At 46.7% G+C, this 13,475-nt stretch overlaps 1 protein-coding gene across 2 annotated transcripts in view; it reads right to left on the reverse strand.

The window, feature by feature from the left end:
* Positions 1–9,192: 9,192 nt before the first annotated feature.
* KCNB1 (potassium voltage-gated channel subfamily B member 1) overlaps positions 9,193–13,475 on the reverse strand; it is a 93,294-nt gene continuing 89,011 nt past the window's right edge. For both annotated transcript variants that reach the window (XM_064729776.1, XM_064729775.1), the window contains exon 3: positions 9,193–13,242. In XM_064729776.1, coding sequence (XP_064585846.1) covers positions 11,230–13,242 — 2,013 coding nt within the window. In that variant the 3' untranslated portion in view covers positions 9,193–11,229. The remainder of the gene's footprint in view (positions 13,243–13,475) is intronic.

Here is a 13,475-nt window from a genome sequence, read left to right on the forward strand (position 1 = left end):
CATCCGAGAGAAAAGGGGAACAGATGGCAGAGGGAGTTACAGTGGGAGGAAAACCCAATTAGAAGTCCCAGCATGGTTTGTGTTGGGGATATGGATCTTATACCTTCAGTAACAGCCAGGGAAGGAGAGATACCAGGCTTTGTCACCCATGGTGGAGAAAATTCTTGTTCCAAGCAGAGAATGATATGAAAAAACTTTAGTAAAGCTTCTGGGAGATTCTTCTCTGAAGGGAGAATGAGTGAGAGAGATATACAATCGGCAAGATGGATTTAGCACATCCAGTGTGTGGGCTCAGTATTCCAACAGAGGTTTCTTAGCTTCTCCTTTCTGGAAGAATGTTTAGTAGTAAAAACAGCAGCCTGAGATTTGGAAGTCTGGGAATATCCCAGATATTCCCCAGGGAATACCCCTGGGATATAATATCCCCAGCCCCTCCTGGCACAAGCACCTTGGCATCAGTCTTGGAGGGAGAGGGACAGGGCAAGAAAGAGTGAGAGATTTCTGGTTTTATTCCCTAAAAAAAGGGCTACAGAATGAAATAAAAATAATAATTCCTGAATAACACAAGATCTGGGAGGATTAATGTATTTTTGCTCATTCTTTCTCACTCTTGTTTTCTTCCATTATATTGAATTTCTATTGGTGTTGCACTCTTAATTACCTTGCTGGATACACCGTATAGGTCTGAGATCACTGACTAATGTTGATAAATTTTTCTTATGGAACAGGGATGTGTTTTCTGTTTCAGGACAAAGGGCCAGGGCTGAACACCCCAGCAGAGCTCAGGCACCGCCGGCCTCCGAGGCAGCCTGGAAAGGACTGCCCGTCCTTACAGCTTTGTGTTCTCTACAAGCAAGTCCTAGAAATGCACTTTGGTGAGCTTATTCTGGAACCTATGAGAGTATCAGTTGCACAAACTTTTCCTGATGTAGGCATATATTAATAAAACTGCAGCACAGGGTGGGGTCTTGCTGCCCTGGGCATCTCTTTGAGTACCTCAGTGTCTGTAAAGCCTTCCTGCAGCTCGGGGTATGGCCCAGCACATCCCATCCCAGCTCCCACCATCCACCCTGGCACCAGAATAGCAAAAGTATTTACTTGGGAAACAGGCACTTACAAGATCCTTCCTTCACTCTCTCTTCATTTCTGTTACGTAAATTCTGTATTTCCTGGAGTAGAGGCTCTGAACTGCTGAACTCAGTCTGAAAGCAACCCAGATAACGAGCTCATTTACATTAATAAGAAATCAGCTGTTCCTTTTTGCTGGATTCCCAGGGGAGCAGCTGGTGGTCTGCTTTTTCCATGCAGCCATTCTCCTCCACACTGAAATGCCTCAGAAGCATTTGTTTGTCTGAAAATGTTACTGGAAACCAAAACAGCTGATGTGAAAACAAACAGAGAAAGCCATGGATTGTTCTGGTCAATTAGACCTTTGGAAAGTGGTGAAATACTTTGTATGTTTATTCGATAGCTGTATTCAAGCCTCGTGGCTCTTAATCTACATTTTCTCATGCCTGGATCAATCTTCATCTCACTGTCCCCAAGCACTTGCCTCTCCACTGTTCAGGACAGTGCTAAAAGCTGCATCACTGTGTGGTTAATTTTAAGACTAATTATCATCAAGGCACGAAAACAGCATTTTACATTATGTAATTTTGGGTTTCCACATAGACCTATTCATTTTAGCTTCAATTATTTCTGACCATGTCTGCTTGCATTAGAAAAATGGTGCTGGGTATAGCAAAGTGTAAAAGATTTTTTTTTAAAATTTAAATCTATTTTCTAGTGATTTGGATATATCTTTTATATATCTACAGATAGGTATCTATAAAACAAATAGATATATAAATAAATGTATGTAGATCTATAGATATAAATAAAAGGATAAAATTCTAAAAAATTCTATTAGCAATGTGGATTAATTGTTTAATTATTTAAGGATTAAACTCAATGATGCAGTGTTGCACATGTTTGCTTTTATTTTTCAGGACTCAGGTTAATGCTCAGTGCTTGTGTTTCCAGCCAGAAACCACAAACTTTCATTGCTGTGACCCATTAGTCTCAGCTTGTGCCTGGATGGTTGAAAATGATACTCTGGGGCAAAGTTACCTCTAAATGCTCTTGCTTGCTGAATAATAATGATGCTGCATCTCTTAGTAGCCCAATTTCCTTACAGAAAGTAGGAGGGAAGGTAAGTAAGTAGAAAGAGGCTGTATGGAAGAATCTAATTCATATTTTATAAATACCCTGTAAATTATTTATATGATTACTTTCTCTTCTGAAATTATCAAAACGTACTGAAAAGCTGACCCTGTCTCCATGTTTATCTGTGCTGAAAGCCTGAAGAGCCTCTCTGGGTTTGGTTCCTCAGGACGATGTTGGGTGGGACTGGGACATCCGGGGGGGCTGTGCTGCCCTTCCAGCCCTGCCTGCCAAGGGGAGCTCTGGACGAGCTCTGCCCCGTTTACTGAAGCCAGAATTGGCAGAGCCCCCGTTCAGTGCCCGTTCCTGGGGCCCTCTCCCTGCGGGGGATGGAGGAGCTCCCCAGGCCAGGGCTGCCCTCCCTCCCACAGCGTTGGGTTTGCTGCCTTTGGGGTTGTTGGCTGTCTCCTGGCCCCGTGTGAGGCGGACATCACCTTGCTCTGGGTGCTCAAATTACAGATATTGTGGGTTTGTAGGTGGTTTAGAAGGTGGTGCGCAACAAAAAAACCCAAAAAGCTTCCTAGTTCAGCCTAAATATGAACAATCAAAGGAAAATCCATTCAGGTGGTAAGGAAGAGCTGGTGAGGTTATTTCTGACAGAGCCAGAGAGAACAGGTGCCTGGGGATGTGCAGCAGGAGGAGAGGAGTGAGATTTTTGGCCAGTATATGTGACCATGAAACAGAGCAATAAAGGCTTTAGGCTTTTCCATTCCTTTTTATTTATTTCTGTAGGCTGTAGTAAGGGACCATTGCTTTAAAACCCTTAGACATTTGGACATATTTTACAAGACAGAACAGTTTCTGAATGTCACACATTGATCACAGTTTCATACTATTACATGCATATAAAGACACGGATTTTTTTAATAATCTGTTTTACAGAAACAACTGGAGAGGTCAATAAACTCCAACAAAGAATGACTAAATCAAAGTTACAAAAAATGTAAGACTCTAAGTACACTAGTATATGGCTAATGTTGCTGTAATCACCCCAAAGTGCCAGGGCATTTAAACATTTCTTAAAAGGGAAGAAAACATCTGCTGGTGCATTGGACCAATATAATGGAGCGAATTCCAATATAACCCAATGAAGAGATTGTGCAAGACATGCAGGATCTGCTGGGCACGAGCACGGCCCTCCCTCACAGCTGAGCTGGGCTCCCCACTCATTCCCCACTGCCCGGGTTCAAAAACAACGGTGCCAGCAAGGGAGACCCGGTGCCAGGGTGCCCTCTGGGGCACGGTCAGGTTCGGTTTCCCGCTGTAAAAGCAATTTGATCCAAATGTACCAGCCGAGCCACAGGAAACATGTTTTCCAGTTTTTATTTGTCATGAAGCATCACTTTCTTTTTCAAAAGGACTCCCCAGCTTTCCTGTCCCGCAGCGAGGATGGGAGCCCATGGCTGCCCTCGGGGACTGTCCCTGGAGGGACCCGGGCTGTGCCAGCCCCGGCCGCGGTGCCAGCGCAGCCCTGGGCACGGGGCACGGGGCACGGGGCACTGGGCACGGGCTGAGCAGAGCAGCGCCGCCCGGCTGGTGAGCTGAGGCTTCCTCCTGCTCCCAAACTGCTTCCCTGGCCTGACGAGAGAGCGGGGCTCTGCTCAGGAGGTGGGGGTGTTTTTTCAATGCTAATCTAGTTGGAAAGCAGTTTGGCTGGTAGCTGTGGCTGGCCTTTCTGAGTACGGTATCATGGCTTCAAAATTCGAAGTGAAATGCAGATGCTGCTCCCCCACCCGCCCTCCAAACACTCCGGAGGGGAATGGTTCAATGCAGAAGTGATTTTCTACACTGACCATCAAAAAGCCAGAGAATGGGGAAAAAAGTGTTCTTCACAAGCCAACAAAAATGACATAAACAAAATAAATCCCAGGGGTTGTGGGAGCCAACGTGTGGCAGATAGTCTGTGGAGGCAGTAAAACAACAGGAAGAGGAGTCATAAATGGCAGAGCTCCTAAATGAAAAATACAGACTAGAGAAGAACAGATGCACGTTGTTAAATGCAGATTACCAACAGGACCAGAGGCTGTGCTCGACTCAGGGTGAGCCATGGCCCCCCTGCCCCAGTGTCCCCAGGGCAGCAGGGGCTGAGGCTGCTGTGGGGCTGAGGCTGCTGTGGGGCTGAGGCTGCTGTGGGGCTGAAGCACACAGGGCTGCTCTGGGGCTGGGTCCTGCTGTGGGGCTGGGTCCTGCTCTGGGGCCGGGTCCTGCTCTGGGGCCGGGTCCTGCTGTGGGGCCGGGTCCTGCTGCAGGGACAGCCCCTGGCAGTTGGCCGCCATCACCTGTGGGCGCACAGAGAAGGAGCTGCCCCGAGGGGGCTCAGTCAGCCTGCAGTGACTGCCGCCCCTTGCCTGAAGGATTCACCCCTTTCCCAGCCTTTTCACTGCCTTTTGTTTCACTGCCTCTGTTTCCCATCCCTCACCCCGCTGCTTTCCAAGGAGCTGCTGTGGGCAGACACCTCCAGCCCTGAGGCCATACAAAGCTATTAATTTTCCATTAGTTTTTAGAGATATGGGTCCAAGTTCTTTACTGATCTAAAAGGGGCACAGCTCCATTGGCCTCAATGGGCTTTAATTTACAGCAGCAAAGAATTTGGCATTTCATATAAATTTGGCTCTCTGGCTTTCACGAGGCTCCAATTTTGAGGGATCTTTGCCGTATTATTAATTTTTGAAGGTAGTGTCACTGCAGTCTTGGAAAGACCCCTTTAAAAATAAAGGTTAATCCTGTTCAGTCCTACAGAGCTTCAACAGTACTACTTCTAGTTAAAATGAAGGAAGATTTTGCTTTCTCTTCTAAGCCTCTAAGACTGAAAACTTCTTGTGCAATGAAGCCAGGATCAAGCAAAGCAAAATTTGGAGTAGTATTTACAGATATGAACACTTGTGGCACCACCCAACCATTGGTGTCAAAGGACACTTATTGTGGCTTAGATAACACCAGCTAGGAACGGGATTCACGTCCTGGATGCAGACTTTCCCTTCTCCTAAGGTTTCCTCTGCCTGGCTGAGACCAAGTTTCAGTGCAGGAGCCTAAATGTGACCAGCATGGGGTGTGAGATGCACGCTGGAAAATAAACATCTCCTTGCAGGGGCTGGGTGCTGCTGGGGCCGCTCCGTCCCGGCGCCGCAGGGCACAGTTAGGCCTGGTCTGACTGGGAGCTTTCCATGGCTTTGTTGGCTATGCTCTAACAAACTGCTGACATGGAAGGTGCCTTTTGAAGGGATTTATGTGATGACTGATGATAGACATGGCAGCCTATTGCATTAATTGTTTCCTAAGAAAGAAAAATCCCACTCAGCTTTAATACCTTCATTTGTGAACAGGCCTTGCTGATAATCACATGCTAAACTGGCTCTTTCATTTGAGGGATACTGTCTGAAACACACACCTTTCCAAATTACACTCAGGTTTATTGGCTATTATAGTGGACATGTAAGAAAATCTCACAAACAAACCAAAGGAAATGGAACCAAACTCCATCTTTGGCAAAAGCACGGTCACTGACCCAACTGCTGGGCCGAACCAGAAGGAAATGTCTGTGCAGAGCCAGAGTGGCTCTGGAGCTCTTCATCGTGCTGACCTTCCACAGGCCATGAGATGGCGTCAGGATGAACATTCATCTCATGGACTTTTTACTAAATTTCTCTGAATATAGCTGTGAGTTCAGCTACAAAGGAGCAAAGAAGATTATTACATAAGCAGGTACATGGACAGATTTTACCATAATTAATCAAAATCTGGTCCCCCTCCACAATTTTCTCTGGGACCAAAAATAAAAATTCCAAAAGCCAGTGGGAAATGAAAGTCTGGACACTTCTGATTTAAACCAGGAAAAACATCCCTGAAGGTGCCTGAGCATTGTCAGGTCACTGCCTTGAGTAAGAGCCTAGATTTTGATGTTTATCCCAACTCCATCATGTCACTATTAGGACAATCAGATTCAAAACCTGTCTCTTCTCTCTGTTCTTAATCGATGTGAATCTGGAGAAATTGCAGCCAGGGGTGCTGGGGGACCTCTCCCCTCTGTCACCAAGGGCAGAGCCTGGCCTGCTCCACATTTCTCAGCAGGAACATCTCAGTTCCCACAGCCGGTCCCGGGTTAAAGTACCACAAACAGGAAAATATGAAAACGACAACATCAGACAAACCCCATGACCTTTCACAGATGCACTTCCAGGAGAAATGTTGCAGATGTTCATCAGAAAAAAAAGAAAACAACAACAAAAATGCTGGGGAATCAGCTGTGTAGATGAACACTGAGAGAGCATCTAATATATTATTCTGTAATACAAAAAGAAGAAATCTGACTTGATTGCCCTATTATAAATTTGCTAAAAATACAGTTATATATTTATATTTATATTTTTATATATATATATATATATAATTTTTTTAAATCTGAACAGAAAAATAGACTACTCTGGAATGCATGAAAGTCACATGACTTTTCCATACATCAGATACTTATAAAGCCAACACAATGGCGAGCAGGAGGTACAGAGGTAACTGGACCATCTGTACTTTATCCAGGAGCTATCCAAAGCCATATTCTCCCCGGACGGGTGACCCAAACGACGCCAGGGCAGCACTGGCTCCGTGCAGAGGCGCTGGAGCCCAGGGCAGCCCTGGCATGGGGGTTCAGGGGTGCCGGGCTGTGCTGGGCAGGAGGAGCCCTGGCTGCTCCGCTCAGCTCCGCTCGGGGACGCGGCGTTCTGAGGAGCTTACAGCAGGGAGAACGTGGCTTTGCAAACCTTGTCTTTGTGAGGAGTTGTACACAACCTTGTTATTTACTATAAACTGTACCGGTCATAATTCTGTCAAGACATAAATATACAGTAGGTACAAATATTAACAATACATTACAATTTTACAGAAGAGAATACTGTTTTCCTTAGAAATGTGTTTCTTATTAGCTGCAAGGGAAGAAAAGGCTACAGTTTATCACAGCCATAGTTGCCAAACAACCTGACCGCCTCAGATGCGTTTCTCATGACTCGCCCAGGCAGAAACTCCCCGGCATGTTCAGGAAGGGAATGTGCGTTCCATGGATTTCTTTTCCTCTCTCTTGCCTTTTTTTTTTTTTCCTTTCTTCTACCTTTTTTTGACTCTCAAACCTTTCAGAAAAATGTGGATTTCACAGGAGACTCTTTTGTTTTGGGTTGGGGCTTTTTTCCGTAAGTGTGCTTAGGTGAAGTTTTTAAGAAAAGGCACTGAGAAATCTACTGCAAAGTCACTGCTTTTTTCCTCTGTTCAAGCTAAAACTCAAATAATCTTTAGCCTCCTGGTTAAGAAAACTGAACTCTCTCCTTCCACATATATATATATACATTTATATATATGTGTGTGTATGTGTGTGTGTTCTATATATATATTTGTAGGTATGCGTTAAAAGTGATGTTGATGCCGTAAGACACAAGCAAGTGCAGACATCACACGTCCAGAGAGTCCTTGCAGGTATGATGTCCTCTGCAGCAGCAGGTGAGGCTCTGTCAGCTTGCTTGATACTTGGTGCACAGTAAATTTGCAGACCTGAATTCCAAATATCAGTGATTAAACCACCCCGTCTAGCTCGGTGCAAGAGATGTTGCCTGTTTTCCCCAACCACTATGAACTTTGGGAAACATGTATCAAACAAACAAAAATTAAATTATCTTTCTAGGATCTATAGGATTTGGTGAGCATTATGTTTTCCAAGCACTGCCTTTCCTTTGCAATGAGTACAGATTTAGTCTACCATAGCTTCAGGTTAGAGTAGATTTCCCAGTGCTTACATTATATATATGTGTATTATGCACACACACACATATATAGATACATACTTCATATTCAGACTTTATTTCATTAAAATAAATTAAACATACTTCCTTTTTAATTGGGCACAAAATGAGAGCTACATCATTGTACACAAATAAGAAAGAAATGCTCTTCAAGCATATTATATGCTTAATTTTAAATTATTTGCTTTCTATAAGAAATCTATAGGACTTTGGCTATTTAGAATTAAAAGGAAGATTTTTTTAAATTATACTTTTGAATTTGACTTTCAAAAGTGACTCAGTAAAATGCTACTTTAAAGGTAGGACTAAATAGATGACATAAGGTCTGTGCCATGAGCGATCACGCAAGGCAGACAGAGGGCCTTTGGTTACAAGGAGAGTTGCACCAGTTGACTGTCAGATAAAAAATGATAGAATTGTTGATTTATACATTTTTGTCAGTGCCATCTATCAACCAAATACATCAATTTGGATGAGAGTGTGGTAAATACTACACTATATGGCTATATTTAAATACGTTCACTTTCGTGATATGTAAAATATGACTTTTTTTTCCACATGAAAGCATCAGCTCTAAAAATATTTAACTTGGAAATCACTATTACTTTATAAAAAAAAAATTCCCTGATTTTTCCTCATTTTACATTTGTGCTGATGGCAGACATGACTGATCACTGAAACACAGAGATTATATTATAACTGTTCTCTTTAAGATTTTTTGTTGCCGCTCTGCGGCCTCAGAAAGCCGCAGAATAAATCAGTATTTAAAGCTTATCTGCTGGAAGGTTATTTTCGCTTTTTCGACTCAATCTCAGCCAGTATCTCAGCAATACGTCGGTTCCTCTAAGTACACTTGTATTTGCTATGGCCAAATCCTGCCGTGCCTGCGGCGCCTGCGGGAGCGGAGCGGCTGCGGAAAGGGGGGCGCGCGGCCGGCCGGCACGGCCGGCCGGCCTGGCACGGTACGGCACGGCACGGTACGGCCCGGCACGGTACGGCACCGCACGGTACGGCCCGGCACGGCACGGCACGGTACGGCACGGCACGGTACGGCACGGCACGGCACGGCACGGCACGGCCCGGCACGGCACGGCACGGCCCGGCACGGCACCGCACGGTACGGCACCGCACCGTACGGCCCGGCACGGCACGGCACGGCACGGTACGGCACGGCACGGCACGGTACGGCACGGTACGGCATCGCACGGGTACGGCACGGCACGGCCCGGCACGGCACGGCACGGCACGGCACGGCACGGCACGGCACGGCACGGCACGGCACGGTACGGCACGGCACGGCTTCTGCCCCGCTGCAACACCCGGGCGGCTCCCTCGGCCGGGACGGGCTGGCTGAGTGGAGCAGAGCTCCGGGCACAGCTCCTGGCAAAGGGCACAGCTCCGGGCACAGCTCCGGGCACAGCTCTGGGCACAGTTCCGGGCACAGCTCCGGGCACAGCTCCTGCCAAGGAGACGCCGGGCAAAGCCATCCTCACAACCCGCCCTAGCTCCTGAAACAGAAATGTGCTTATTGCTTTTGTCCGTACATGCTGCATTCACTATTACGGGTTACAGACAGGGCTGCACGGCCGGGACGGACACACGGCTACATTCAGGACTAACCGACACTTGTTTTTTACAATAGGAAGGAACAAACTGCAGGGGACTCGAGTGGCTCCCACGCGTGCCCCTCTGCTCCCACGGGCCGTGTCTCAGCTGGTCCCTGCAGATTGCTACACCCCGGCAGGACCTCAGGCCAGCTCAGGAAACGCTCGGTGACGGAGCCATTTACTACTGAGTTTTACAGTAGAAACAGAGAACAACATAAAAGGTTACCATCACAGTTATCACAGGACAAGTTGTGACTTGCTACAGGCTTGTAACAAGTCACAGTCACAACAAGAGGCACAAATTAAAGTAGTGCTTGGTTAAAGTGCTTGATTGTTACGCTCTGCTATCCTACTCCAGCATTGCAACAACGACAACAAAAAGTCAACATAAAGTGCTTTTCCCCCCCACCCCGAGATTAAAAACCAAAGACAAATTATTTCCTACACAATTTGACATAACTTTATTGAAACAATAATATTTTAAAAACCTAGGCTGGTGGCTGCTAGTTCTGTTCACTTAAAATGGTCAGATCTCTTTTTTTTTTTTTCCTTTCCTCTTTATTTTCTTGTTTCATTTAAAAATGACTGGATGTTATTAAAACGTCAGGCCTGATTCTCCTGCCTCTCGCGGCTGCTTCGTGCCACGGCCCCGCAGGAGCCTCTGCTGCCCGACCTCGTGGCAAGAGGGAGCACAGCCAGGCCTGGCACGGGTCGCTACCGAATCCCTCTTTTTGCATATTTATGTAACACTTGCATATCTCTCCCTGCGCTGCTCGGGCGCAGAAAGCTCCGGCCCAGCTGCTCCTCTGGCGGCGCCGGGCGGGCACGGCCGCGCCTGGCACGGGCAGGGCGGGCACGGCTCCCCCCGGGCAGGGCTCCTGCTTCTGCATGGCTCCTCCGGCCCTCCCGGGCCACGCCGGCCCCGGGGCAGGCACCGGCTTCTCGCCCAGGGCAAGTGCGAGTCTCCCTATGTCCTAGGGCGTGTTTGGAATTAGGTACAAGTGGTGCAACTCACCCTGCTAATATTTCAAAAGAAAACATCGGGTCCTACAGGATATCAGATTGTTAAACACACAAAGAGCATTTTAAGAATTGGTTTCTCTAGACCGTTAATTGTTTCAAATGCTTTTCGCTTGGATTTTCCAATAATGCAAGTGTTCCCTGTTACCTTTAAACATAATATCCATCAGAGAAAGCTGTAGATGGGGAACCGCTGCCCTGAAGCAGTGAACACTGTGTTTTTGAAAGCTTTATACCAACCCCAGCAATTTATTCCAGAGTTCAAATCTGGCTGCCTTGGCATCCTTTATGGAACTAATGCAACTCAGATGTTAATATTTCCAAAAGGAGCTCTAGCGTTCAAGGGGAATGGATGGATATTTGGTCACATTGGCTTCACTGGACAACATGAAAGGAGATCAATGTGTGATCATGATTTGCAATCATTTTTTGACTGATGTGGGCAATGTCTTTAAAGTTGTTTCAGAGAAGGACATTTTCACAAACCCACACTGGACCTCCCCCAGACTTTTAGAAACAGGTGGCTTGTTTCAGCCAAGTTCATGCCATGCAGAAGCTCTTTTGTTTGTGTTGACTGTGAAGATATTCCTCTAAATTCTCAGTAAGTTCTTTCAGACCCCAACTCAGATGCTTTGATCATGTGTGTTAGCATGTCCTCCGCTGCCTGGTAATACATGGACTTCTGGGGAAATGTGATTTTCTAGTCTGACAGTCTCCTGATTGCCCTGGGTTCTTCCAGTGATACCTTCCATAGAGTAAATGCAGTTCTGCCCTATCTGCTTAGGGGAGGTGGGTAAAGCAGCAGCTTCTAGATGGTTCTTCTCTGTTCTATAAACATGGTCCTTTTGCTTTAGATAGCCACTGCTTGCAACACTGTACTTGGGACTCACATTTCCAGGCGGACTCGAGTCATACATCAGCTGACCCTCATCATCGGTGTCAGCATCGATGTATTTGTGTATACCAGCATCGTGGAAGTTGAAAGCTATGGCTGCCTGGGACTCTGGTGACTTTGGGGGGGTTCTCGCGCTCGCAGTTGTGTAGATCGAGGTTTCTGGGCTCATGAGAGACCTGTCAGAGAGTAAGGAAGTGTCTGCGGCAGCAGCAGCGGCTCCCCGGCTCTTGAGAGGGTCTGGGTACGTTCTCAGTACATTTGATGCTGGTACGAATGTGCTGGTGTCCTCTTCCATGAAGTTGACTTTGAGAGATCTTAGTTTTAACGGGTTACTGGCCTTGATGGAGCTTCTGGGACTGTCGATGAAGAAAGCAGAGCGGTGGCTGCTTTCGGAGCCGGGGTTCACGTCCATGTACCTGCTGGCGCTGCCCTCGGGCCTGCCCTGCTCCTGGGGGGCGCCCTTGCAGGGCAGGGCGGTGAGCGGGCTGTGCGGGAAGCGCGCGGGGTCGGGGAACTCGGCGGCGCAGCTGATGAAGCTGTCGATGCTGGACATGCTCCTCATGTCCACGATGCCGTCCGTGCGCGTCGCCAGCAGCGGCACCATCGGGCCTGGAAGGGTTTCCATTTCCAGCTCTTCCTTTTGCTTTCCAGCTTGACTCGGCTCTTTAGTGATAAGGTTTGGCTGGGACTGAGTCTTTGCCATTTTGTTGTACATGTCCTCGAGCTGTTGGACGTTCAGGTGTTGGGGACTTGAAGATGACCTGGCTTTTTCTGGGGATCCTTGTTCCTTAGTTTCAAAAGATTTACTAGAACTAGTTTCAGAGAGTGTTCTCTTGGTCCATTTCCATTTGCTTGGAGATAAATGATTGTCCTGAACTTTATCCTTTTTGGCTATGCTTTCTCCATTCTTTTCAACCACAATGTCCATGAGTTCTATGCTACGAGCGAACGCATCCTTCATGTTCATGGAAACAATACTGCCATTTCTTTTTGCTCTTTCAAGAGCTTCCCTGCGCTTAATGGCTTTCTCCTGCCTCTTCTGCTCTTTGTAAAACTCTGAGAAGTTATTGACAATAATTGGGATGGGAAGAGCTATCACCAGCACACCAGCAATGCAGCACAGTCCTCCCACTATTTTACCCAAAAGAGTTTTGGGGTAAATGTCTCCATAGCCTACTGTTGTCATGGTGATTGTTGCCCACCAGAAAGAAGCTGGGATGCTCTTGAATTTTGTATCATCCTCATCCTTTTCTGCAAAAAACACTAAACTGGAGAAGATCATAATGCCCATAGCCAGAAACAAGATGAGTAATCCAAGTTCATTGTAACTCCTCCTCAGTGTAAACCCCAAGGACTGCAAACCCGTGGAGTGCCGGGCCAGTTTTAGAATCCGGAGTATCCTCATGATCCGAAATATTTGGACCACTCTTCGTACATTTTGGAACTGAAGTACACTTTTATTGGATTCTGTGAGGAAGATAGTAACATAGTAGGGTAAGATAGCCAGCAAATCTATAGCGTTCAGCGGGCCTTTGAAAAACTTCCATTTCTTCGGGGAGGAGAGGAAGCGCAGGAGGTATTCCATGGTAAACCAGGCAATGCACACCGCTTCCACGTGGGCCAGCTGGGGGTTATCTGTGGTCTGCCCAAATTCATCCACGCCTTGTAGCTCAGGAAGTGTGTTAAGGGACAAGGCAATTGTAGATAGTACAATAAACATGATGGAAATGATTGCCAAAATCTGGAAAGGAAAGAGAAAACAGTGAGTTAATCTCAGAACACACGAGGCTGTCTCTTGCTGCCGTTAACACATGGCTGCATTTTCACTCACACGTTGCAAGACCCATTTTGCTCTGCACACACAAGTCAGATAACCAATGCATCCTGAGCTGAGTTTATTTTGGAAGCTGTTTAGTTATGGCAGTTGCATAAAGGAGATAAAGCCTCTACTCCGACTCCTGTGCTTTCATCTCC

The sequence above is a fragment of the Zonotrichia leucophrys genome, chromosome 20 (assembly GCF_028769735.1).
Source record: "Zonotrichia leucophrys gambelii isolate GWCS_2022_RI chromosome 20, RI_Zleu_2.0, whole genome shotgun sequence".
NCBI classification, from domain to species: domain Eukaryota; kingdom Metazoa; phylum Chordata; class Aves; order Passeriformes; family Passerellidae; genus Zonotrichia; species Zonotrichia leucophrys.